The sequence below is a fragment of the Apaloderma vittatum genome, unplaced genomic scaffold, assembly GCF_000703405.1.
Source record: "Apaloderma vittatum isolate BGI_N311 unplaced genomic scaffold, ASM70340v1 scaffold24100, whole genome shotgun sequence".
Taxonomy (NCBI): domain Eukaryota; kingdom Metazoa; phylum Chordata; class Aves; order Trogoniformes; family Trogonidae; genus Apaloderma; species Apaloderma vittatum.
In genome coordinates this window covers 379-24,516 of record NW_009695414.1, presented here as the reverse complement: position 1 = coordinate 24,516, position 24,138 = coordinate 379, and the positions used below count along the sequence as shown (strand labels likewise).

General features: G+C 37.4%; 1 protein-coding gene across 1 annotated transcript; it reads left to right on the top strand.

The window, feature by feature from the left end:
- Positions 1 to 404: 404 nt before the first annotated feature.
- SUN1 (Sad1 and UNC84 domain containing 1) lies at positions 405 to 22,757 on the top strand. Its single transcript, XM_009871264.1, has 22 exons — positions 405 to 504; positions 6,557 to 6,748; positions 7,082 to 7,272; positions 8,362 to 8,388; positions 8,493 to 8,693; positions 10,348 to 10,470; positions 11,488 to 11,571; positions 11,901 to 12,011; positions 13,386 to 13,484; positions 14,135 to 14,228; positions 14,343 to 14,401; positions 15,493 to 15,638; positions 15,796 to 16,020; positions 16,488 to 16,574; positions 16,715 to 16,758; positions 17,788 to 17,923; positions 18,820 to 19,074; positions 19,591 to 19,675; positions 20,177 to 20,292; positions 20,769 to 20,936; positions 21,768 to 21,860; positions 22,283 to 22,757. Exons 1-22 carry the CDS (start codon positions 428 to 430, stop codon positions 22,394 to 22,396), a joined length of 2,727 nt encoding a protein of 908 aa, XP_009869566.1. The 5' UTR covers positions 405 to 427; the 3' UTR covers positions 22,397 to 22,757.
- Positions 22,758 to 24,138: the final 1,381 nt, after the last annotated feature.

The window sequence follows — 24,138 nt, the reverse complement described above, 5'->3', positions numbered from 1 at the left end:
CATTATGAAGAGATCTCTGAAAGCATGACTACGTAACTTTTAAAATTTTGATGCTTAGCCTTTGGGAATGCTGGTGTAGCTTAGTTCCTGTGGAAGTGTTGTCGTGTAGTTGTGATAAGAGTTTGGCTCACATTACAGTTATGTTCCAGACAACTCGGAAGTTGCACAAAGTAAAGTATCGTGAAAAAAGTCACAGTCAGAAATATACTGAGCTTCACGCAGTGATGATAAGGGATATCTAGCACTAGCAGCAACACTGCTGAAATACTGAGAGCTCCATATTTCTGGTAACAGTAGCTTTTTCCTTTTTTCAATACAACCTAACACAGGCTGAACAATGCAAGGGCTCCTACATTGACTTTACATATTTTTAAGTCACTGCATTACTTTATTTTCACCTTTTACAGTATGATTTGAAACAGTCAACATGGACTTTTCACGTCTACACACGTACACTCCTCCCCAATGTCTGCCAGAGAACACTGGCTATACTTATGCACTCAGGTGAGAACTCTTTTCTTCTTGTAGAGAAACTGTCTGTTCTCTGAATGTTGTGAATTCTGGAGAGTTTAGCTTGCATGGTAAGTAGCTCACTTCTCTGAAGAAGCATGCTTTGTCTAGTCTGTTGTGAATATAACTGCTGTGTCCCAACTGGAGGAAAGAGTACATGTTGAACTAACAGGACAATGACTAAGATAATGAATGACTCAGTGTTTATTAGTTGCTATGAATAACTAATCTCCACCTAGTTACAATTGCTGTTGTGTGTCTGTTAAAAGTCGTCAAAATTCTTAGATGTGTTTTGGTGTGTCTTGTAACTTCTCTGTGTGTTTTCTCTTGTGACTTGGTGCCACTTTCACTTTTAAACACTGATTGGTACACATTCAGTGCTGCTAGTGTGAAACTTGACTGGAAGTTGCATATTAATTACTTAAGCAAAATTGCTTGTTGTAGATCGATGTTCTAATGAACTTGTTTTTTTCTTGTATCTTTTTATTAAACTGTCCATTCTTAGACTTTAGAAACAGTCTTCAATTTTCTTCAATTTTCTAAAAATAAATTACTTCAGTTTTCTAGTAGGGTGTTATGTATTCAGAGTAAATGATGTCCCTTTGAGTTTCTAAATATTAATAGAGCAGATTGTGGCTGCTGTTTTAATCTGTCTAGCTTTTCTTGTTACTGAGTTAGGTGTATTTTGAGGCAAGTGTACATCAGTGAGCCTGAGCTACTAGTTTAGCTAATTTTGAATTAAAAAAATGTATTCATCAGGATGCAGTATGAGATTGCTTTTCTGTTCTTTGCCTGTAAAACAGAATTATGTACTTCATGTGTATTAAAATACAGCATTTAGATTGAAAAATGCTTGGCTACTTGCCAATAAAACAGAAGTTGGCAAAATTGTAGAGCTGAGAGATCAATAACTTGAATATTCGTTCCTGCTTTTGTTACTCTCAAACTGTGGCGTTGTCAGTTTTTGGGGATTGTGGGTTTAGCAGCTATAGCCTGGTGTCAGTTGTGTTGCAAAATGGGATGCGTTTTGTATTGCATCAATTAAATTGCAACTCTTCCTGAATTTTTAGAAAAACAGTGGTAAAACGTTGGTTAAATGCAAATTGATTTATTGATTTCAAGAAAAAGCATGCTGGACAAAGAAGAATGAATTATGTGCAACCAGCAGATTCAGTGTTACATTACTAAGTGGTTTTAGATAGTTCTGTGTTGCAAATGTACCTTAGAGATTGCCTGAAATGTTTTAACTCTTTTACAGAGGATAACTTTTTCCTTTATGTCAGCAATGAAGGTAGACTGATTCTTCAGGTTGCTTAGACAGTGATTTTTTTTATATGTCTGTGAGTGTATATATCTTAAAACAAGCTGTGAAATTGTAATCTAATTTGATTTCTTTAGTTGTTGTATTTGTCTGAAATGATCCTAGTATGTTCTCCTGTACAGTCTTCTCCGCAGCAACTAATCTCTCTTGCAGACAAGAGGGAATAAGTAGGTCTTAGAATTGACTTAAGAAATTAAGATTGATTTTCTTTTTTTTTTATTGTTATGTGTATTTCCAAGAATATTAGCATAGAAAAGTTCATTGGCTTGCCTAAATGAATATTGGGTTAAAACCCTTCTGAATTGGGTTTTTCTTCTTGCCCACTATTTGTTGGATGTGAGCTTCTCCCTGAAGCAAACAAGAATACCACAGGAACAAAGATTAACCTGCCAGGAAAGGATGATGCAGAAAGATAAATCCTATTTGAAGCCTGGAGGGTAGTTCATTATGACTTTGGTGGATTCGGTGTGGAAGATAGTTGAAGTGTATGACGTCTTACATAAATTAAGATTTTTATTTTTTTTTTCCAAAACTGAGAACTTCCAGAGAGGCCTTTGTAGAGGTTAAAGATTACACATCTTGAAACTTTTCAGCCTCATTTTGCTGTGTTAAACTGTGTTAGGTGTAGGTATTCAGAAGTGGATAGAGTGGGATAAGCTGAAGCTTAATAACTGACTTAATGAAGGCAAATATAGTTAAACTAGATTGAAATTAACTCTTTGTAATCCTTCCTTGTGTAAAGAGAAATTTAAAATTTCCTCTTGAAAAATTCTGTGAATCCCCAGATATTAAAGCAGTGGGGGAAAACTACTTGGTACACTGCCTGCTCTTAGGGTGTCAAGAAAATAAAGTACAATCTTTTGAGCAGACTCCTGCTGGGTGTCTGCTTGCTAGATCTGTGCAGAATGCCATGTAATATTGATGTACCTCTTCCTACCTTGGGTCAAGCCATATTTTAAAAATCTGAGGAAAGGGTGAGTTAGGCAGAGCTGCTAATCAGAAATATTTTCTTGCTGAAGCTCATTCTTTCTCTGCCTCCTGCCTGCATGTATTTTGCTTATATTTTGATCTGGCTTGTGCTGCCTTTTGACAATCTAATCTTTACTAAATCTGACTGTGAGGGTTTTTTAAAAGAAATTGGCTTGCGTGTAGTACTGCAGGAAGAAGTACAGTGGAGTTAGATACCACAAAGCTATTAATAGAGTTGGTTATGACCTATTAATAGAATTATATTAATACTCTCTGGGATTACTGTGTGTACATAACTGTTTGTAGTGCTTCTACTTTATGCTTTTACTCCTCCAGCCCGAACCAGAAAAGCATTAAACTGATATAGCTAAATAACCTTTATCCTCCTCAAGATGCAAGTCAAACTTGTGAATTTCACCGACTTGTCAACATATAATTTACACCCCCGTCTTCAGGCTAATCATTCCTTTTAGTTGCTGTCATCTTGTGAGTTGTGTTGGTTTTGCCCATGTGGGTACCTTAATGCTTCTTTTTCTTCACAAATATGGATTAAATTGGTAAGAATGTTTGGTATTGTGTTTGTTTTTGGGTTTTTTTTTCTCCCACGTCAGAGCATTAAATCAGGGTGTAACTTTCTGCAAAACAGTTGAATACAATCCTTTTGGATTTTTTTTTTTTTTTTACAAGTATTCTGGGACTGATCAAAGCAATAGCTGAACAACTGAAGATAGTGTCCTTGGAAAGCTAATATAAGTAATGCCTTGGTCAAAAAGCATATGAATGTTCATATACTGACCGTATGCCTGTATGAATGTTAGAAGATAGCTGCTTAGCTCTCTAGGTGTCTTAGTTCTCTAGGTGTATTGCATTTACCTATTGTTACCTTGAATAATCAAGAGCATTACTGCCCATTTTATTCCAAGGAATAATTATAAAAGAAATTATGCTTAAGGTCCTACAGACAAAGCTCTGTGTGCTAAAATTGGCAGACCTTGTTCTCATTTCACTTATGAAACTTGAAAATCAACCCACTGAAGTCTAAGATGTTCTTATTCTGTAGAAGCTCGTATGAAGGAGGTTTCGAGGTAATAGCTAAGAAGCTGGAAATGTAAGACTAGAGACCTGCCAGCAGCCACGGGAGCTATTTGTTGGGCGAAAGAACCCAGAGTCTGTGCTGTTTGTGTAGCTTATTTGGGAGTGTAGACCAATTACGTGCCACCTTTAAGATGTTTTTTGGTTAGCTATATGTACATATTGGATGGGAGTGCCGTCAACATACAGGTTCATTTCTGTCCTGTGAAAGGCAGGTTTGTGTTTCCCGTAGTGTTGTTATTTTTAGAAGGAAAAAGGCTGCTTTCCAAAGTGTGGGAAGTAAGATGACCATTTAGGAGACTTCTAGATACTGCCCTGCCAGCAAAGGACAGAAAATTCTCTTTACACTGATAAATGAATTATTATTCTATATAAGCAAGAGAGAAGCTCTCTTTGTTACAAGAAGATACCACGATTTTTTAATTGTTGTTTTTTTTTTTTTTAGATAGTAGAGCCCAACTCAAAGCTAGGTATTCAACTGAGATTGATATAAATGCTCACTGAGATACTTAGTAACAGTGTTCATAAACAGAAACAAATTGAGGCTGGTCACAGCTGTCAGTTTGTCCTGTGTACTTTTTGTGATCTTGTGAATTGAGTATTTGTAAGGAGCATTGGGTGAGGATGAAGAAAGCAAATGTATAGTGGCAAGTGTAAATAGCAAAACTGAGTTCTGAAGCAACTGTTTAGAGAGGGACTCCATAGTAAACTATTGTGGCTCTGACCCTTTTGGAATGAACTACAGGAGGAGCCGTGCTTTACCCATGTTCTCCCTTCACATGTGTCAGAATGCAAGCTATCCAAACAATATTCTTGAAAACTGTAAAAATTATATCCTTTTCTACCTAACCAAATGTGAAAATGGATTTGATCTATGTGAGGAGGCTCCTGTCTTGTTTCCTCTCCCACTTCCACCCAAATGCAGACAAAGATCCGTAAGTGTAATGTATATAGCAATATATGCTGGGTTCATCTTAATCTGTGCACGATCGAAAAAGTTCATTTTGGATAAGCTCTGATCTGGTCCTTTGAGCTGAATGCCCATTTGCTGCTGGAGCAACGAGGTGTTTTTCTGCAGTGTGCTATTTGGGTGTTTTGTTTTCCAGCTGAAAGAAATGCAGTCCCTGTGCTCTGACACAGTCCTGTCTTGTGCTGTACTTCGCATTGTGGAGCAATCAAGCAACTCGCTTCAAAAGTACCCACCTTGTCAGAATTAAATCACTTCTCTAAGGGTAGCTCTAGGCCTTCCGATGTTAACTTATTTGTTATACCAAAGGTATCCAGTATATATTGTATTATGGCATTGTAATGTTCTGATATCTTTAATGGTTCCATCAAATTGTTTTTGCGCAAGTACGTTTTATGGCAGTGGTTTATATGTATATTTTTAAAAGGGAAGCTTCCATTTCAAATACAGATTACACAGTAAAATCTAATTATTCAGATCTAATTTGCTTGCTGTTTTTCGTTTGGGGTTTTGGGGAGAAGCTGCTGCTTTCATTAACAATACTTTGCTCAACTCTTTTAAAATCAAAAGCAAAAAAAACCCAACTAAAACCTTAGGAATCCTGAAGTAACTGCTGCTACAGTTCTGCATATCCCTGTAGCCCAAGAGGGAACAGACTATGCAGGCAGGCAGGCTGGCTTAGCGCTTGGTGTTTCAATATTCTCGGGTCGCAGTGCTGAGAGAGTGGTTCTGGGACCTGGCCTCCTGCTGTGCAGTGTTGTGACAAAGAGCTCTGCTCAGTTATGTGACTGAGATTTTCCTTTTAATTATGAGTATTCTGCACCAGGCTAAACTTCTCGTTTTGTAAATGTATTTCTTACAGATTCCTCTGTTTAATCTGTTTGTCCTGAGTTGCTGCTTTGTTCTTCAGTTTAAGTTTTCATGGAGGTTCTGGGAGAATCAAGTATAAAATTGTTGAGTAGAGGTCCTGGAGTAATAATACAAAGCTTGTCTGCATGCAAACTTGCCTCTTAGGATAAAACAGATTAAAACGGATGAAAGTGTAAACACCTTTTTGTTTGTTGAGAGTTATATTTCCAGTGTTTTACGATAAATTAAGAAATCTTCTTAAAGTAATGGTAGCTATAAAGTAGAGAAGCCTTTAAGTATCTTAAAGGGGAAAGTTCCTACTTGTTGAAAGATGGAAGTTTAGAGTAGTGTAGCATATAGATCCTTGGTTCTCAAAGCAAGGAACTGGAGAAACAAACAAACAAAGCTACCCAAAACTTTGACTATAAGTGAATCTTTACTTTGCAACTTAGAGTGTATCGTGAATTTTAATGTGCTGCTAGACGTGTTGAAGAAACTGCATCATGAATTACTTCCTTGCTTGAATTGGTCTCAAAAGACCTGTGTGTCTGCAGGCTGTATAACAAATGCTTGCTCTGGCTTGACTTCAGACATGGTTTCCATGGTGGTTGTTTCTTTCTAACTGTGATTTGCTTTCAGTTTTTAAACCGGTAATATGAATTGCTTAAGAGAACCTTGAATATCGATGTACTTCCAAGTTATTGGGTTATGTGACATGTCTTTTGGGAATTGCTCCATAACTCTAGATAAACTGCTTTTAATGGAAACTTAGACTAGCTTGAAGGCATGTTTACTAGGGAAATTTTTCCTTGAACTCTAGTAACTTTGCTTTTCTTATTTTGCTGCAGCTCAAGTTATTCTTCATCTGCTTTGGATTTTGAGACTGAAAACAAAATAGATCCAGTATTTGATTCACCAAGAATGTCACGGCGTAGTTTACGGTTAGCTGCTGCAGGATATAATCAATCCGGTGGAGCACGAAATGATATTCTTGACAGCTCTTACGCCGGAAACAAGTCATTCAGAGAACAGTCTTCTCAGTAAGCATTTTTTGTCATCACAAGTTAATTTCTTGGTTGAAGTCTTGAGACTTCCTCTTTGAACATGACAGTACAAACATAGGTTACCCATTGTTTTGTTCTTTGTTCTCAATGTTTACTGTCGTACTTCAAAATTATATTCAATGTGTAGTTTGTAATGAAGACTTTGCAAAAGTGTAGATACTTCAATGTGAGGATTTTCTTTTAAACCCAATTTGAGCTGTCATGTCAGTGTTAAAATACCATGACTGTTTTTCTTCATTTAAAACAAAAGACTAAGAGAAATCCGGATCTTTAGTGCTAACTCTTATTTGTCTTCACTTTGTTCCCTAGGGTGGTGAAGCAACGCAAAGGTATGAATAAACAGTCTGGCAGTGTACGACACATGCCAAGGAAAAATCTCTCCAGCTCTTCCATTTTTAGCCAAAGCAGTTTCAATAGCCATGCCAGTGATGCATCCATGGTATCCACTGTATTGGATGAATCTTTCATTCGAGAGCAGACAGAAGTTGATAATTTCTGGGGTAGGTAGTCATTGCTATTTGCTCATATTGGACTGTGAAAACCGCTTACGGTTTGGTGTATATAAACATATGTGCAAATCTTCCCTCTCTTCTCTGTCCCTTTTTCCATCCGGCGCCTGGATGTGTCTGTGTACTTAATTTTTTGCTGTCGTGTCTGCTTGCTAAGATGCCCACTGGGAATTCATAGGCCAGTGTGTAAACTTGCTTCATTGGCATAATCAGTATCAGAACATGTTGCACAGTCAAGTTAATATGCTGGGCAAACACACACAGCTCTGTGATGCAGCACCATAGATTGTATAGATGTGACTATCCATTAGCATTACTTCCTTTGAAATGTACATAGACTATTGTATTTAAGGAATGGTAGACGTGTAACTTGTCTTTGAAAAGCCAGAGGATAAGCATTTTCTTGTTTGTTCATAGGCAGAAGTGTATTTCAGCAATCTGAAAGTTTCATATTAGTGGCACTTCAAGATTTCTCAAGAGAGTTTTTGTGTGTGTGACTGGAAGGTTGATTTTTGCGAGTATATACATTTTCCCCATGGAAAAGGGAAATATGGGAGTTGTCTTTGTAAAATGTTGTGTAGGAAAAGATCCACAATTTATTGTATCTCCCAGTTCAGAGTGTTCTTTCTAGTCAGTATGCTTGTGACCTTCCCAGAGTCCTAATGTAAAGAATTTTTAATCTTAGAACGTGTTCTAAACTTCAGCTTACCTAGCTCTTAAAACAGAATCTTAAAATATAGTAGCATGAAGTAGTTACCAAGCAACAGAAACAGCGTAAGCTTGTAATTAGCTGCTTTGAAGTCACATGGGAGCTAAGAAAAGGTGTAGTTGTCATTCATATTATTTTGTCTGTTGCTTCTGTGGTGGAATGCTTTTTACTCCGTGTTGCCCTACTGCATTAATGTCTGAATATGTGTATCTGTGCATGTGATGGACTGCAAAATATCTTAAATACTAATTATAAAGCAGCTTTTCTTTGCAGTTGTAAAATTAGTGGAGGTTTTAATTTTGAGTTTGTGTCAAATATCATAGCTGACTTACAGGACTTCCTTATAATTGTGGGGCTTTTTTCCTTCTAAGGTCTTGATGATGAAGGCGGCCCTAAAGGTAAATACACTTTCCTTTTTCTTCCCCATGCATTGTATTTAATGGTCACTAGTACTGGAGGTACTGATGCCAGTGCACTGAATGTCTTGCTCTTGGTTTGCCAGGCAGTGATCTTATACTGATACAGGGAAATGGTGTTATAGGAGCAGCAGCAGCAGAGGCTCAGACCACAGCGATCAATGGCTACACATGCAGTGACTGCAGCATGCTTTCCGAACGGAAGGAGGTTCTTACAGCGTACTCAGCTTCTCATGTGCCATCTTCCACAATCTACTCTAGGGATAGGAGCCAGAAACATGCATCTAGTAAGTTACTTTCTCCTGTGTTTTATCTAGATAACAGAATGGTTTACAGTTTAGTTGATGGCTTTTCCATGAAGTGTTATTTAAACTTTCCTACCCAGCTAAACTTACCAATAACTAAATTCAAGAGTTCAGCTTATATGAAATTACCTTTTTCTATATCACTTAGAACTTACGTGCTTGTCATCTTCTGATATGTAATTACCAACTTTTATTTTCAGTAGGAATTATACAATTTCAAAAAGAAAATGCCATGGTATCATAACAAGTTGTATTTTCAAACTCATTTGAAACATAATGGTTGTGACAGTCCTCTAGTCTGGTATTAGATGTATATGTGTCTGTTTACAAGGTTTTTGGTCAAGATTCTTAGGTAGAAACCTTTTCTATGCTGTCCACTTACGTTTTTTTCTTATAGGAACTTGCTAAGACTGAGAAGAATTGTTACTTTCCTACTGCTTGGGTTTTTTCCCCTCTCAGTTAACCTTGCAGTTTACTAGAGTGTTTTTAGAAGCTAAACCGAAGTACTTAAAAAAAGAAATTGAACTCCAAAGGGAAAAACTTGTTCCAGATAGACTTCATAGTGACTGTATTCCTAAAGCTCAAAACCAAATACCTGCTGTAAATGAGGTTCTGTTTTTCCAAGACAATCTCCATTCTGTGCATGTGTTCTGTGTTCTGTTTAGTGCCTTGACTGTGTCTGTTTTCCTCTTTCATAGCATCTGGAATTTCTTGATTGTTGCTAGTCCTCCGTCATGGAGAAGTTGTTTCTTGAGTGACCTTGAATTAGAAAAGAACCAGTTTTGAGATTCTCTAGGTGTGCTGTTCTTGAATGAAGTGTATTTTCAGTAGCAAGAAATCAGTTTGTTTGGACTAAAAAAATGTGACTTCAGGTGCTTTGGGGCAAGTATCTCGTTTGGTAAATGTGTAGCACAGGTAGTAATTGTGTTGGCTTAGCATAATAAACTAAAAGTGATGCTGTATGAAAGCTATTGTCTGCACTTCTGAGGATTCACACAGGAGCATTTTAGGAGGAACTCATTTTTGTACATTGCTCTGCACTTCAGTCCAGTAGATTGGGTTAAACTTGGGAAGGGTGGGGGAAGGGGCACTCAATCATGGCAGGTTTTTGGAATGTGGGTAATTCTAGGAAAGCAGCAGTATGGGGGACTGCAGTTTTGCTCCCATGACTCTAAAGTGTGTGACTCTTAGCACTTGAGGAAGAGCACTGCAGTAACTTCCTTCAGTATAAAGATGAGGAAGAAGGTGAAAAGTTCTCACCCTTTCAAATCCAAACAGGAATGTAGTCTGTCTCTGGAGCTCTGACCCACAAAATCAGTATTAACAACTCACATCACTAACAAATCCTGCATTCTGTAAGCAAGGTATTCATTGCTATTTAGAGTTCATAATCCTCATGAGGAGAAGATAGATAGTCTTGCTGAAGTTCTGTCTTCTTTCCCTGGGAAGTGTAGTTCTTAGAAAAGCTTCACTGTAACATCTAGACTTTTCAAATCACTTTTACTCAAATTTCCTGGCTGAACAAAGGCTTTCCATGCTTCGTCCTCACTCTTCCACAAGCTAACAGTCACCAGAGAAAGGAAGTACATCTTCATGTAGGTGGCTAATTTGTATTCACGCTCTTTTTTTTCAATAGGAGGAACCTATTTCTACATGAATAAGATTCTGCGATTGGTCAAACATGCTGCAGCATCTTTTACATCACTATTAGTGCAACTGTTTCAAATGGTTTTGCTGAAGCTGGGTTATGAATTTAAAGGTACTTTTTCAGTTGTCTTCCTTGGTCTCCACACAAAGCCAGTGTGTTTTGGTTTTGGCTTTGGTGTGTTTTTTTTTTCTTCTTCTTCTTCTTACAGGCTTCTTCTTGGGCACTACAGTGTTCTATAGCCTTTTGCCTGTCTTTCTGCCTTTATCTCAGTTCTGCTACTCTTCTCATCCATTTTTCCCCCTGTTTTGGAAGTATCAGGATTCACATGCAAGAGATGTGTTACAGTGAAGATTCATGTGTTTGTTTTTACTAGAAAGTGGTAGAAGGTAATGTTTAAATCAAGAAACTCAAGTTGATTTTTAACTGTTTGGCATCATAGTTTTAAATCCTAACTTTTCAATGTCTTTAAGTTTGGACTGTCTTGTTACCTTAAGCCCATTGTGCGCTTAAACCTTGATGAGATCTGTCTTGCAAAACTAAACTGCCATCATCACTCTGCAGTACTCTAAAGCACATCTTGTTTTTCCTGAAAATGTTCAATTCTTCTTTTGGTGCTTTCTCTTCCATAATACATGCTCTTAGAGTGAAGTCTAATTGCCGTAGGCAGAAGGTAACTGTGTGAGTGAAACTTCGTTCTCTTCCTGTTCTCTCTGCCTCAGTGCCTTTCTTCCTCAGTGCCTTACAACTTGCTAATGCTCTTTTCTCAGTCGTTTAAGATCTCTGGTAAAACCAGCACAAAGCTGTAATGGTTAAGCTGTGGGACAAAATGATGGGAATGGGGACTCAAGATTTGATGAGTTGTTACTTTGGGACTTTTTTTTTTACTAACTTTATGTGGTAAGCAGCAGAAAGATTTTTTTTTTTTTTTGAACAAAAAGAAGGAACAAAAGATGGCACAGAGTAAGTTGCTTCCTTGATCATTTTTCAGGTTTCCTGTGAGTAACCTGGCTTTAATAGTAAACTAAGCCAGTGTAGCCAAAATCTGCATATCTGATAGGCAAAACGTGCATATATGACAGGCCTTGAAGTTGAGTTGCATTTTGTGTATGCTTTTTAAATTTGTTACAGCTCACTCAGACTACTGTGGAAGCATGAATGTGAAGGAGTTTTACAGAGAAGATAGCCATGTGGGTGTAAACGAGGAAACAATATGTAAGTGTAAAGATTGATGTTGTCTTTTAGCCTTGGGCGCTGCACGAGGTTGTTGCTATAACGTAATACCAGATACTCCATGAGCTTCTTGGAAGCTACAAAGTAAACGTTTGTTTTGCAACTTAGATGAAGGGGGGGAGAACGGTGATTGCCTGGTGTACTGTAATATTTTCCCAAGCAAGTTTTATTCCACTGAGGTTTGCTTAGTGTAGATTGTTGTTGTTGTTTGATAACTGATATTACAAAATGAACTTGTTCAGGTTACCTTGTAACAGTCTTGATTTGATCCTGAGTTTGTCACATTAATCCACTGTTACCACAACCAACAGGTGATGACTGTAAGGGGAAGAAACATCTTGAAATACACACCACAGACCACATACAATCCTCATGGGCTAAAAGGGTAGCAAGGACCATTTGGCACACCTTTTCTTCTGCAGGTTGACTTGGACCTTTTTTTCTTTTGTTTTTATTTTGCATTGCAATCTCACATTGTTAATCGTACCTATTTTGTTTGTTTTGGTTTTTGTTTTTACCTTCATCTATCAAAATAGGTTAAAAGCATAAAGTGTCTAGAAAATTTAATACCTTTCCTGTTTGAATTCTTGCTCTGCTACCGGCTTTTTTACAAGCTTGGCAGACTGCTTACCTGTCAGTCAAAACAAGATGTGGGGACAGAACGCACCTTGTATTTTAGAATGTTAATTTATTGCACTTTGGGGCAATCCATATGCTTGATAGGTTGAAAAGTTGCCTTTAAATGAAAGTAAGGCATGAGGTATTGGTATGTAGATTATTTTGGATAAAGGGTTTTTAACATTTTATTTTTGTTTTAGTGATAGTCAATTTTTACAGGACTCTTATATAGGGATAGAATCTTCCCTGTGAGATGAGCGTTCCCTAGTTGAATGACAGAGGCATCAAGAATCTGTTGAGTGCTCTTTATTCAGCAAAGGAAAATGATTTGGGACACTTCAGTCACCTAAATGCTTTGCAAAATATTGGGTTGGTATATCTATAATCCCTCAGATTAACCCAGACATATCTGCTAATCTGAAAATTGCACATACTATGTAGTTTATTTTGTAGAACGAATAATCTTAGTCTTGAATATAGTAAATGTTGGCTTCAGTGAGCTTGAGTAACAACATTTTATTATAGTAGTTGGGTGGTTTTGTTGGTTTTGGTTTTATTTGTTTTTAAGAGACTCAGAACTGACGTACCAAAGGTCTTTGGGAACATTTGGTTTAATTAAAATTTGCTCTTTGTAACTTTTAGTAAGGAATATTTCTATTATTAGTGTTTCTTAGACATTATACTTTCACTAGGATTTAAATTTTTTGGTTGTTCCCACTTTTACTCATGAACCTATGTGATGACCTTAATGTATAATTTGGAACAAGTAAGATGCTTTTAAAGTAATGATGTGTTTAAAACATGTTTTTTATGGTAGTACTCTTGCTACTCTCTTGTACTTAACATGGCAACATTAGATAAACATGCTACAAAAATATAAATGTTGCTGTTGGAAAAGTGGTGTTCTACCTGCACAGATACTGTTGATGATTCTGTTTATTTGTGTACCTGAGAACTTTTTCTAAATTGTGTTGGTTTTACTTGGCTTCATATTTATTAGTGGCTTGCTTTGCTTTCAGTAGTGAAGAACCAAGTTTGTAGTTTACTGAAAGGTATGGTTTAAAATTGTGCAGAATATGTCACAGGTGGGGGATTGAGTGTTTTACTGCATGTACTGCACAAGAACCTTAAAGTCATTTATATATGTTACCACACAGAGTTAATTTGTTATGATCTAGGTTACTTTATGCTTCATGTGTTGCGAACAGTGGGAGCAACAGGATGGCTTGTGTCTCAGAAGGTGTTGTCTCTACTTTGGCTGGCCATTCTTTCTCCAGGTTACTATCCTAATCCGTGTGTGTGTGCACGTTACCTGCTCCTTTTGACAAACTAGGAGTCTGCAGTGTGTGGCTTACACTAATTCAACCATGCTTGTGTTGTAGCTTTTCTATCTTGAAATGCATGTGCCACTCTACTCTATTTAATGACTGAAGTATGCATAATGAGAGGGTGTATTTCTGTTCACAGGTATAATGGGAGACTAACCAGATTCATTAATGAGGGAATTACAGAATATGGGGCGTCAAGGCTATGGGATGTGTTTTGGTTTGGTAGTCGCTTCCTATCTTTGTATTCCTCTTAACAAAAATTAATGCTGCTAATCTGCATTTTTTGAAGCATACCAAGGTCTTCAGTGCGTGGGAACCTGGATTCGAAGATTAACACTGAGTTTCTGGCAGGATAGCATTGTTACAACAAATGAGCATGTTGCCTTTTTGCATGGCTATTGGTTTTGTTGAGTGGCTGATGTTATAATGCTGTCATACTTGGGATATTTGGATGTTAATAAGCTGCATGCGTTGCCTGTACTCATGCATTTCTCTGCTGTGCAAAATATTCTTGGCCACAGTTGCATGTCCCTCTGCTTCGTTTCTTTGAACGCATGCTGCAGTAATTGCATTTCACACCATGACTTTTTGTCTTCTAGGTAGGGCAGCTTCTGGCATGTTCAGGTTGCTTAGAACTGCGTGGTATCAACTTGTTACTCTGGTGTCTTTGCTCAAGGTCTTTCTTCTAAGAAGGTGTGTATCCTTAGAAAAAAAAAAAAGAGCAAATTATTTACCTAGTTATAATACAAAACTATAAAATATGGTAAATGTATTGTTTCTTGTAAAGTTTTCTCTCTTGTTCTCTAGGTGCCTTCCAAAGATCCCTAGGCTGTTACCGTTCCTTATCCCACTCCTGTTTCTACTAGGTATGTGAATAGTTTAGTTGTAACACAAATCAGTGCGTGCTTACTGCAGCTGTTTCAAAATAGCATTCTTCATTGAACTTTTGATTTATGAAAAAGATGCACAAGTGGAAAAAAAAAAATTTGTTTGTGAACAAATTTTCAAACTACTGAACGGACAGCGAGCGTTCCCCCTACGGTGAAGGGAATACACTTGATTTAATTTCATAGAACTATTTAGACAGAATGAGTGGATGAGTAAGTAAATGCGCTGAAGTCTTTTTTTTTTAACTTTTTCTTTGCTATTCCTATGGAGGAAAGTAATGAAGTCAGGAAGAACTGGCTGCATTCTGATTGCTTTGGTTGTTGTTAAGTCTATCCTTTGCGCTAGACCATGTTTTAGCTGCTTAAAACACAGCAGTTTAGACTGGTTAGTTGTCAGTATTCCAGACCGGCTGTCTACTTTGAAATAAACAAATGCAGTTTAAAATACCTACCAAAAGCAGTTTCATGTCTTGTGTCCTAAAAAAGTTGTAGCAACTATCTGTGAGAAGCTTCATCCTTTTCCCACTTAGTGGTGATTCAAAAGCCTCTTTACTAGGGAGAATAAAGTTACTCTCTGTAGAAAATGCTGCTACTTCTCACTAAGATATTGCAAAAATAGGTATAACCTTGGTGAAATGCTAGATTGCTTCCATGAAAGCCTACGTTTCCTCCATTTTTTTGTTAGATATTATGCGATATGGTATGGAGTAAGTAGGATACGAGACAAGCTATTTTCCATTGAGATAAAAAGCATCTGCCGTCAGTGAGCCTGGCCTGTCATAAGCACTGAGATGTAGGTCCCAGAAAAGCAGTAGTATGAGATTATATTGTGATATATAAGTGCAAGTTGTCTGCCAGCAGTGGCACTGCTGGATGCTCCCTAATATTCTTGAGTGCTTGACTTTAATTTTAAAGCTGGTTCATGCTGATTTTTATTTAGGCTGGCACAGTGTGACTGTGTGGCCTTACAAACTTAAGGGACCGTGTGCCCCTTAGTAAGAAGACAGTTCATAGATACAAGTAGTCTTAAGGAACGATTCTCTCAAAGGCCTTTTTTGCTTCTGATCTAGGTATATGGTTCTGGGGGTTTGATAGCTTCAATTTGTTATTACCTTCATTGAACTGGACAAGAATTGATACAATACAGAAAACAGATGACTCTCTTCGTGTTCCTGAACCACAGACTGATCCTTTTCGCTCTGTGCAACCTCCAAAGGTAAGGCAGAACAGTCTGGGAAAGAACTTTTCATACCTTTTAAGACTTCTTCACTCCAATGTTTTTAATATTTTGTGATAACTACTTGACACATAAGGGTAATGTAAACAAATGCCTTAATTTTTGTACATTAAAAAAAAATATCTTTATACCTTAGGATACCATAAATATCTTTGATCCTGGTCGCATAAGTGAGCTGGAAAAGCAAGTGGCCTTCGTGTCTGACAGATGCCAGCACCATGATGAAGAATATAGGAAAGTGATGCTTCTACTCCATAATCTTCAAGATCAGATTGCCCAGATGAGTGACAAAAGTGAAACCTTGAAGCTAATAAAAAATGTGATGGGTCAACACCTTAAAGATGTGAAAATGGAAGGAAAGGTAAGATAGTCAGTTACTGATACTTTCTGATCAAAGTGTTCTGTTTTAATAATGCAGATTATTCGTGATTGGATTTTAGAATTCTTTTTCTGTTACAGAATTAATTGGCAGGTAGTAAATGCTAGAGAGTAGTCATTGGCATTTGTTCCTACCTTTGTTATTGCTGGCAAAGAATTGATTTTAAAGTAGAATTCTGCATTGCTGAAAAGCAGCTGGATTTATCCTGTTTTCATACAGAGAAAGAAGACTGTAGGAAGGACTAGTGACAAAGAAGGGGGTTTGTGTTAAACTTCCTTGTGTATAATCCACACTTCTGAGTCAGGCCTTTATATTTATTACAGATTCTGTAATTTCTCCTACTCCCTTCAAAATAACTCACTTTAAACACTTGCAGAATGAAATAAAAGTTATGCTCTGTAGAAAAGCTCAGTTATGTTATTTGTACTTGTCCTTACCTGTTTTTTAAGACCAACTTCCTGGCTTCACATCAAGAGCATGAGTTGCGCATCCGGATACTGGAGGACCTTCTTGGAAAACTTTCTGCTGAATCCAAGGTATTGAAAGTTATCTTTTTGCTAACTCACTGTAATTGTAGCTCGTTGATAAAATAGATTTTGTTGGCTATCCCAAACCCCAGTTTACTGTCATTTGTGTTTATTTTGTTATATTAAAACTAACTTCTGTATTTTTTTAGGACATCCAGAAGGAGCTTGACATAGCGAAAGCAAAAACAATGAGGTATAAGCACTTTTCAAATGTATTTTATTGTATCTTTTTTCAATCCTGATGCTAACTGATGGTGATATACATGTTTTTCTTTGAAATTCAGCAACTCTTTTCTTTATGTCCATTAACTGATGCTAAGAGTTTGTACTGTCAGCAAGAGTACTTCTGTCTTGTAGTAGACTCCAACTGTGACACTGAACAGGAGCACAAGGCCCACTTCCAGTGTGTGAGCTGTCCCACAACCACATTTTTTGCTACAGAAAGCTGTATATAGAGGAGGAGAATGACTGACTTCTCATCCTCTTATAAAAAGCCTAAGATTTTTTTTCCTCAAATTGCTTAGTGAAGTATACAGTAACTGCTTCTGATAGGCTTTAAATTTTTGAATTCTATCAGTTCTAATCTTTGTATCTGGTTTTGGCTTATCAGCTATACTGCTTCCCACACATGTACTGTGGTACCAGGATAAAAACTGCAGCACTTCATTAAATAGCTTTACCATTGGGAAAGAAATGCTTATTTGCTGTATTGTTGTTTAAATTAAATCTAAATGTAAAATGGCTTTAGAATGATGGCTGGTGCTTTTTTTTCTATGGCATGCAATGAACACTGTTCTATATTGGTTATATGGAACCTGCTACTGAAGCTCAAGTTGACACCTGTCTCTAAATTTATTCTGGTTTAAGGTAACTTAACTTATTCTAACCAGTGGCAAATAAAGTTTGACTGGTTTACTAGAAACCTTATATTCCCAAAATTCTTTATATGTTTGACTTAGTAACTTGTTGGCCTGGTGATGCTCCAAAGTCATCACTACTAGATTGGTTCACAAATTCAAAATACTTGGCTCTGAATGTATAAATCCTAAATATGCCTTAAAGAACATCCTAAGGAACTGCAAGCTAGCAATATCTGTTTCCTGGTGAATAACTGAACTAGGAAGGTGCTTCATGTTAGAAAAGTATGTTCTCTCACCTTTGGAATTTGATGGAATGATTCAAACTACTCTTTTTCTAATTATTGACTCCTTGTTTTTGTCAGAGATGATGATGAACGTAATCAGCTTTTGCCCAAAATTAAAAAGCTAGAACTAGAGTTGTCTCGGATGAAATCAGAGCTGTTAACTGAGGAGAGCTTGAAGACAAGTTGCAAGAAAATAGATGACATTCATGAAAAAGTAGGTTCTGTAATTTCTGTAACTGTCCCAGTACAACTTGGTACTGCTTGGTTTTGTTCACAAAATTTCTTGAAATGCACTGCAGTAAGCAATGCGAGGTAGTATTCATCTTAATGGTATTGCTTTATGTAGTGGTACTCTGTTCTCTCCATTAGCGCATATTTTACTAGACAAGAGCTTATGGCTTGTTTTCTCCAATGGCAGGGTTTCATGCTGAAGATACGATGCAGCAGCAGTTCTCTGTACAGCACTCTGCTGTCCTTACCAATGTATTTTGCCTAACCCATGGAAATGTAGAAAAAACTTAAGCAAAGCCAAATTAGATTTGTGATCTGAGAGTTGTTTAAAAACAAAATCAGGTTTAAATTACTTTGAAGCCTTTTATAAGGCCTAACTAAAATGTAGCCAACAAAATACAACAGGAAGTATTGGTATGGGATTAACTTTGACTAAGATACCATCTTGTGATAACGCTCCAATTTGATCTAGCTATTGTGTATGAAATCGAAGCGTACCGTAAGGGAGTGATTAACCAACTTGCTTAGCTAGACCTAACAAGTACACCGCTCCCTTCAGAGGTGCCATGGTGCCGCCCTTGAACTTTTGCAGCCAACTCTCTTAGTCTGAAGTGTTGGACCCCTAATGTAAACTGTGCAGTTTGCTAGGGCTTTGAGCGTGCCTTGTTCAGTGAACCAGTGAAGCATACAGATTTCCTATATGTTCTTCTGCACACCTGTATTGTAAGTCAACCTAGTTAAAGCCCATGTGAAAGCTAGAGTTCTGTGTCATACTGATGTATGTACTGATATAATTTGTGCCTTTTTTAATACATTGTATCACTTAATCGTTCATAAGGACTAATAATGTCTGTTATAATTGGTAATGGTTTCTATTAGGTGGATGCCCAGGTCAAAGAATCTGTCAAGCTACTGCTTTTTGGTGATCAACAAGAAGATTTACCTGAATCGCTTCTCCAATGGCTTATGTCCAATTTCGTGAGCAAAAGTGATCTGCAGGGTTTGCTGCAAGATCTAGAGTTGCAGATCCTCGAGAATATTACTCTCCATATGTCTGTTACAAACCAAAAACTAACATCTGAGGTAGTAACAAACGCTGTGACTAATGCAGGGATTTCTGGAATCACAGAAGCGGTGAGTTTAATTTCTCAGAAATTCCACTAAAACTGCGAAGAGTCCTTTTAGAGGCATGTGGAGCATGACTGTCTGTATAAGTGTTAATGACTTTAAGATGTTTGGAACATTAATTGAAATGGGGAGATCTACAGAAAATGCCTTGTCCAGTGTGTTCTTACAGTATTGCTTATTGCCTGTTCTTTTCCAAGAATGCTGTTTTGAAAACTGAAGGATTCCCAAAAAACAAGTATATGAAATGCAGCTTAGGGTCATGGGAAGGTGAGGGAAAGAATGCAACTTTTGAAGAAAACACCAGTGAAGAATGCAGTATGAATTTGTATTTTAAGCCAGACAGCCATGTATTAAAGATGGCCCCTGTCCTGATAGCGGCTTTAAAGACTTGTTTTGGAGGGCAAAATCTGAAAAAGGTACTTACATAAGTATATACAGATGTGCATATATCAACTATTTTATCAGCTGATATTATTAAAATCTTTCTCTCTCCATTCCCCTCTTTCATGTGTACATCTATAGCAAGCCCACATCATTGTAAAGAATGCACTGAAACTCTACTCTCAGGACAAGACTGGTATGGTGGATTTTGCCTTGGAATCTGCAGGTAAATACTAACAGGAAACAACATTTTCTTACTATTATGTTATTTGTAGTATTTACTAAAGATCTTGAAATGAAGACTAAAGGTTAGTAGAGCATCCTTGTGTGTTGCCTGATCATTAGACTACTGCAATCCTGGCATCTTTTAGGTTCTGTATCAGCCTAGGTATGCATGGACAGGGATAGAATAGTTCCTCTAAGCGTGTGCACAACTGGATAATAGAGAACCCCAGATAGGTTTGTGTCTCCCTAGGGAAAATGTGTATTTCTTTAGCCCTCTTTAATGAAAAGCTTTAATGTATTCTTAAAATAACATTGTACTTGATAGAAGCATTGTATCCCTGGAAAATTATTAGACTTCAACAATATCTTTAATAGTTTGATTTTGGGTTTTTTGGGGATAAAATAACTTATTCACTAAGCTTTGTGCAGATCTCTCCCTTAAAAGTCTTCAGGAAAAAAATGAGTAATTATTTCTGCTAACTTGATGTATCTTTTTTTTGAGGTGGCAGCATTTTGAGTACTCGCTGTTCTGAAACTTATGGGACTAAAACAGCATTAATCAGCCTCTTTGGAATTCCTCTTTGGTACTCCTCTCAGTCTCCCAGAGTGGTGATTCAGGTAATCAAAGGTCATGTAAACAATTTCAGCAATGTTATTTTATGTTGAGTGATTTGGATCATTTTTTGGATGCCAGATGTTTCTGTCTGTATTATATTGGAGGGCATGGGTACTTTGAACCATATTCCCAAGAATGGGTTTCTTCTGGTAGTTCCTGGGAACTGCTTAAGCCCCACTCTAACAAAATTAAGGCCCTTAAAGAGGCATTGGACTTCTGCAAAGTGTGAGTACTGGCAGGGTTCCTGTTGAGAAGGAATTTCAGGGTGGGCCCTCAGCACACTGCGGTTGGTTCAGGTGGATATGCTGTTTTGATGAAGAGTTCTATCCAATAGATTATATTCTGCCACTTGCTATCCAATACTGTTCCTAATAATTCAGAATTCATTACAACGCTATTAAAAACTCATTACAAAATGGTTGTGATTGTTGTTTGTTGTTGAGTCCCATCCTGTTCTGTCACCCTTCCTCCTGTCTAGCCGGACATGTATCCAGGGAACTGCTGGGCTTTCAAAGGGTCACTAGGATATCTTGTAGTCAGACTTTCAATGAAGATCTATCCAACTGCCTTTACATTGGAACACATACCAAGAACACTTTCACCATCAGGAAATATCTCCAGTGCTCCTAAGAACTTTTCAGTATACGTAAGTCTGTCCCTGAACTGAAATTGATTTTTGTATGCACAAAGAATATCTGTGTTACGTATCTTGGAAAATAGTGACTTAAAGGAGAACAGTGAAGAAGAGAGACTGTTTCTGTCATTGCTCTTAAAATTGCTTATTGCTTTGAGATTTGGAATAAGAAGTGTTACAACTAATTTTAGGGGAGTTGTTTCTGTTCTCTACTTAGAGTAGTAAATATTTCTGCAGGGAAATGATGGAGTTTAATTTGATATAATTCTTTCATACACTTCACTTGATCCATCCTTCCTCTACTCTTCTTCATCCCTCCCCCATGTGGCTCTTCAACTTATCTGTAATGTCCCTTCAATTTTTTATTTATTTTTCTAAAATTGATTGTAACCAGCCCCACAGCTGTGATGGCATGATTGCAGAACCACAAGGCCACATCAGAGTACAGCTGTGATATCTGAGAACTCCTTGTCTAGTCCTTGTAAACACTTAAGCAGTGACCCAAAAGCATTGAATCTTGACTTCACTCTTTTTTATAACCTTGCTGTTCTCTCATTCTTGTTTGTCCTGAGCAGTTAAAACCACTATTGCAGGGCACAGTATTGCCACGGGAATTAAGGGGTTTGACCATGAAAACCCATGAACATGGCACAACTATTTGCAGTGCACGAAACTAATATACAGAGCTGTGCCTGGGCAAGTGTTAAGTTAAGGGGGAAACATTCTGATCCTGGTTTGCTAGGCTTCTGAGTGCTGGCTGTTGATACTCAGTTATGTAGGCGTGCTTCTGTTTTCTGTTTGGTTTCAAATTTGACAGACGCTAAAATCTTCATCCTGTTACAGGGTCTAGATGATGAATATCAAGAAGAAGGCAAGCTTCTAGGGCAGTATGTCTATGATCAAGGAGGAGAACCACTGCAGATGTTTCCAGTGATGGTAAGTCTGGATGATAAGACACAAAGTGTCAGGAGAAAGATACTCATGTTTTCTGTGAGTGCGCAATGAGCCGTGAAGGAAAAAGGTCTCGTTCTCTAATGGGCACTGTAGAAACTGAGGTGGAAGGAATCTCTCTGTCTCAAAACCTGTGGCCTAAATAAGAGGGGAGGAGAGGTTTATGCCATCTAAATGCTAAACATATGAAGTGCCTGCATCATGCTGCTTCTGACTTGTTTCACAACTAACTAGTTGTAAGGCAAGAAAGGTTCTGTTCAATGTGGCAGAAAGTTCCCAAGGCATGACTTGGTTATTAATAAAAGTTAGTAGTGACAGGAATCTAAGAAAGCAACTGCAGTTGTGCCTGCTTATGCTAGAAACCTAACTCTGGTTTGTGTGTTTGCTTTTTTTTTTCTTCTCTCCAGGAGAAAAGTGAAAACGCATTCCAAATAGTGGAACTGAGAATTCTTTCTAATTGGGGACATGCAGAATATACATGCCTTTATCGGTTCAGAGTGCATGGGAAACCTGCCGAATAATCTCCTACACTACAGCTTGGGTTGTTTTTGTTGTTGTACATTTTGTTCTCAATTTGTATATACCGGAAAGCCTAGAACACTGGAAACTTTTAAAGGATGAGGATGCAAGATATATACTGCAGAACTATTGATCCTCTGATAAAGGCAGAAAACTGTCAGCAGAACTGTATAAAAATTTTTATTTGGTCTAATGCTCAGCTTGTAATTGCCAGTTAGCTTTATATTTTTGTGTCCATGCTGAGAGAAATAATGCATGCAAACTACTCTGGTTCATAAAGCCCAGTTGGCAAACAGGTGGCACCTATTTTATTACAAGTGAATGTATAGGTTTTTTTAAAAGAATAAACCTCACTTTCTGCAACTAAGAATCTGTTTTTTTAAAATCCTGGACTTAACTGCATACTTCTGTTAGCTTGGCACCAGAAGCCAGCAACTGTGGTACATTTTCAACACTGACTGTGGCTAAAGGTATCTTTCCATTGACCCTTGGTTTTGACCTTTTTGGTGGATCCAAAAGGGTGTTTTTGATACGTAGTGAATATAATAAATATTTACTGTCAGGGAAAGTTAACACAACCAAAACTAGTTTAAACACCAGCGGCTGAGAATGCTTTACTGTAACTTGTGGCCATGAATTGCCCTAAAAGGCAGGGATAACTTTAAGTAACTGAAGTTATTTTAAGGGGGTTTGCCTTAGCAACTTGGCCAGTTTGTTGTTCTTCAGTGTTAATTCCAAATCGACCTTGGTGTACTGACTAAACTGAATGGGAGCTGATAGGCTGGCTAAATTGCTTAGTATATATTAGAATATAGCAATTAAACAATCTTAATTTGTCAAAAGTGATCTCTTCGTGACAAGAATTCCTTAGGCTGGTTCATTGTTCCGCTCAGTAAATACCGTATTGTGAGAATGTGGTATGTGGAAAACATGACAGAAATAAACCTTACTACTTCACCTCTACAAGAGGGACTCCTGCTCAGTACTGCTGTATTAAAACATACGGGCATTCTTTAGCTCACTCCCAGAACTGTTGTTTGGGCGTAAGGTTCGAGTGAAGTCTGGCTATCGGAAGCAACGTTTCAACATGGAATGAGATGAAACTGCTTGTCGCGCCCCCCTCCCCCTTAGGATTGCTACTTCCACCATCCTTTTCTGAAAAGACTCTTGAAATGTACTTGTATGCAGATTTTTTTATCTTGCTGTTATAACGCATAATACATTTTATAATCACACATGAACTGTTAACACATGGAACTGCTGACTGGTTTTCTGAATATTTGTGTTGCACAACAGTCCTTGAATGTTTTAAAGAAGTCTCCATGTAAAGAATTTTTGTTTTTTCACTTGAGCTAGAAACAAACCTATGGCCTACGCAGAGGAGCTAGATTACACATGTACAGGTGTTTTCATATTATAGGTTACATATTTAAAATTAGAATTATCCTGTATAAATTGAAATTAGGTAGTTGGGATGGGAATATTTTGAATAACACTAACTTATTTTTAAAAAGCAAGATAGGACTTTGTGCAATGTATTTTTGTAAATGCTTTTAAAAACGTCTGTTATTCTTTGCTGCCTCCAAACTGACAAGATGCTATTGAGATGTTTAAATAAAAGAGTTTTAATTTTTGAAAGTGCATGTAATATTTGGAAACAAGAAATAAAGCTTCTTTTCTGTATTTTTGCATCACCTGCTTAAATAACTGAGGACGGGGAGAGCCTGTAACCCTGACCCTGACC

Excerpts from the sequence above, each read along its gene's own strand:
- SUN1 (XM_009871264.1), top strand. The coding sequence starts at position 428 with ATGGACTTTTCACGTCTACACACGTACACTCCTCCCCAATGTCTGCCA. Across the intron at positions 16,759-17,787 it reads GCGAAAGCAAAAACAATGAG|AGATGATGATGAACGTAATC; the intron begins GTATAAGCACTT and ends TGTTTTTGTCAG. Across the intron at positions 20,293-20,768 it reads CTCCCAGAGTGGTGATTCAG|CCGGACATGTATCCAGGGAA; the intron begins GTAATCAAAGGT and ends CCTCCTGTCTAG.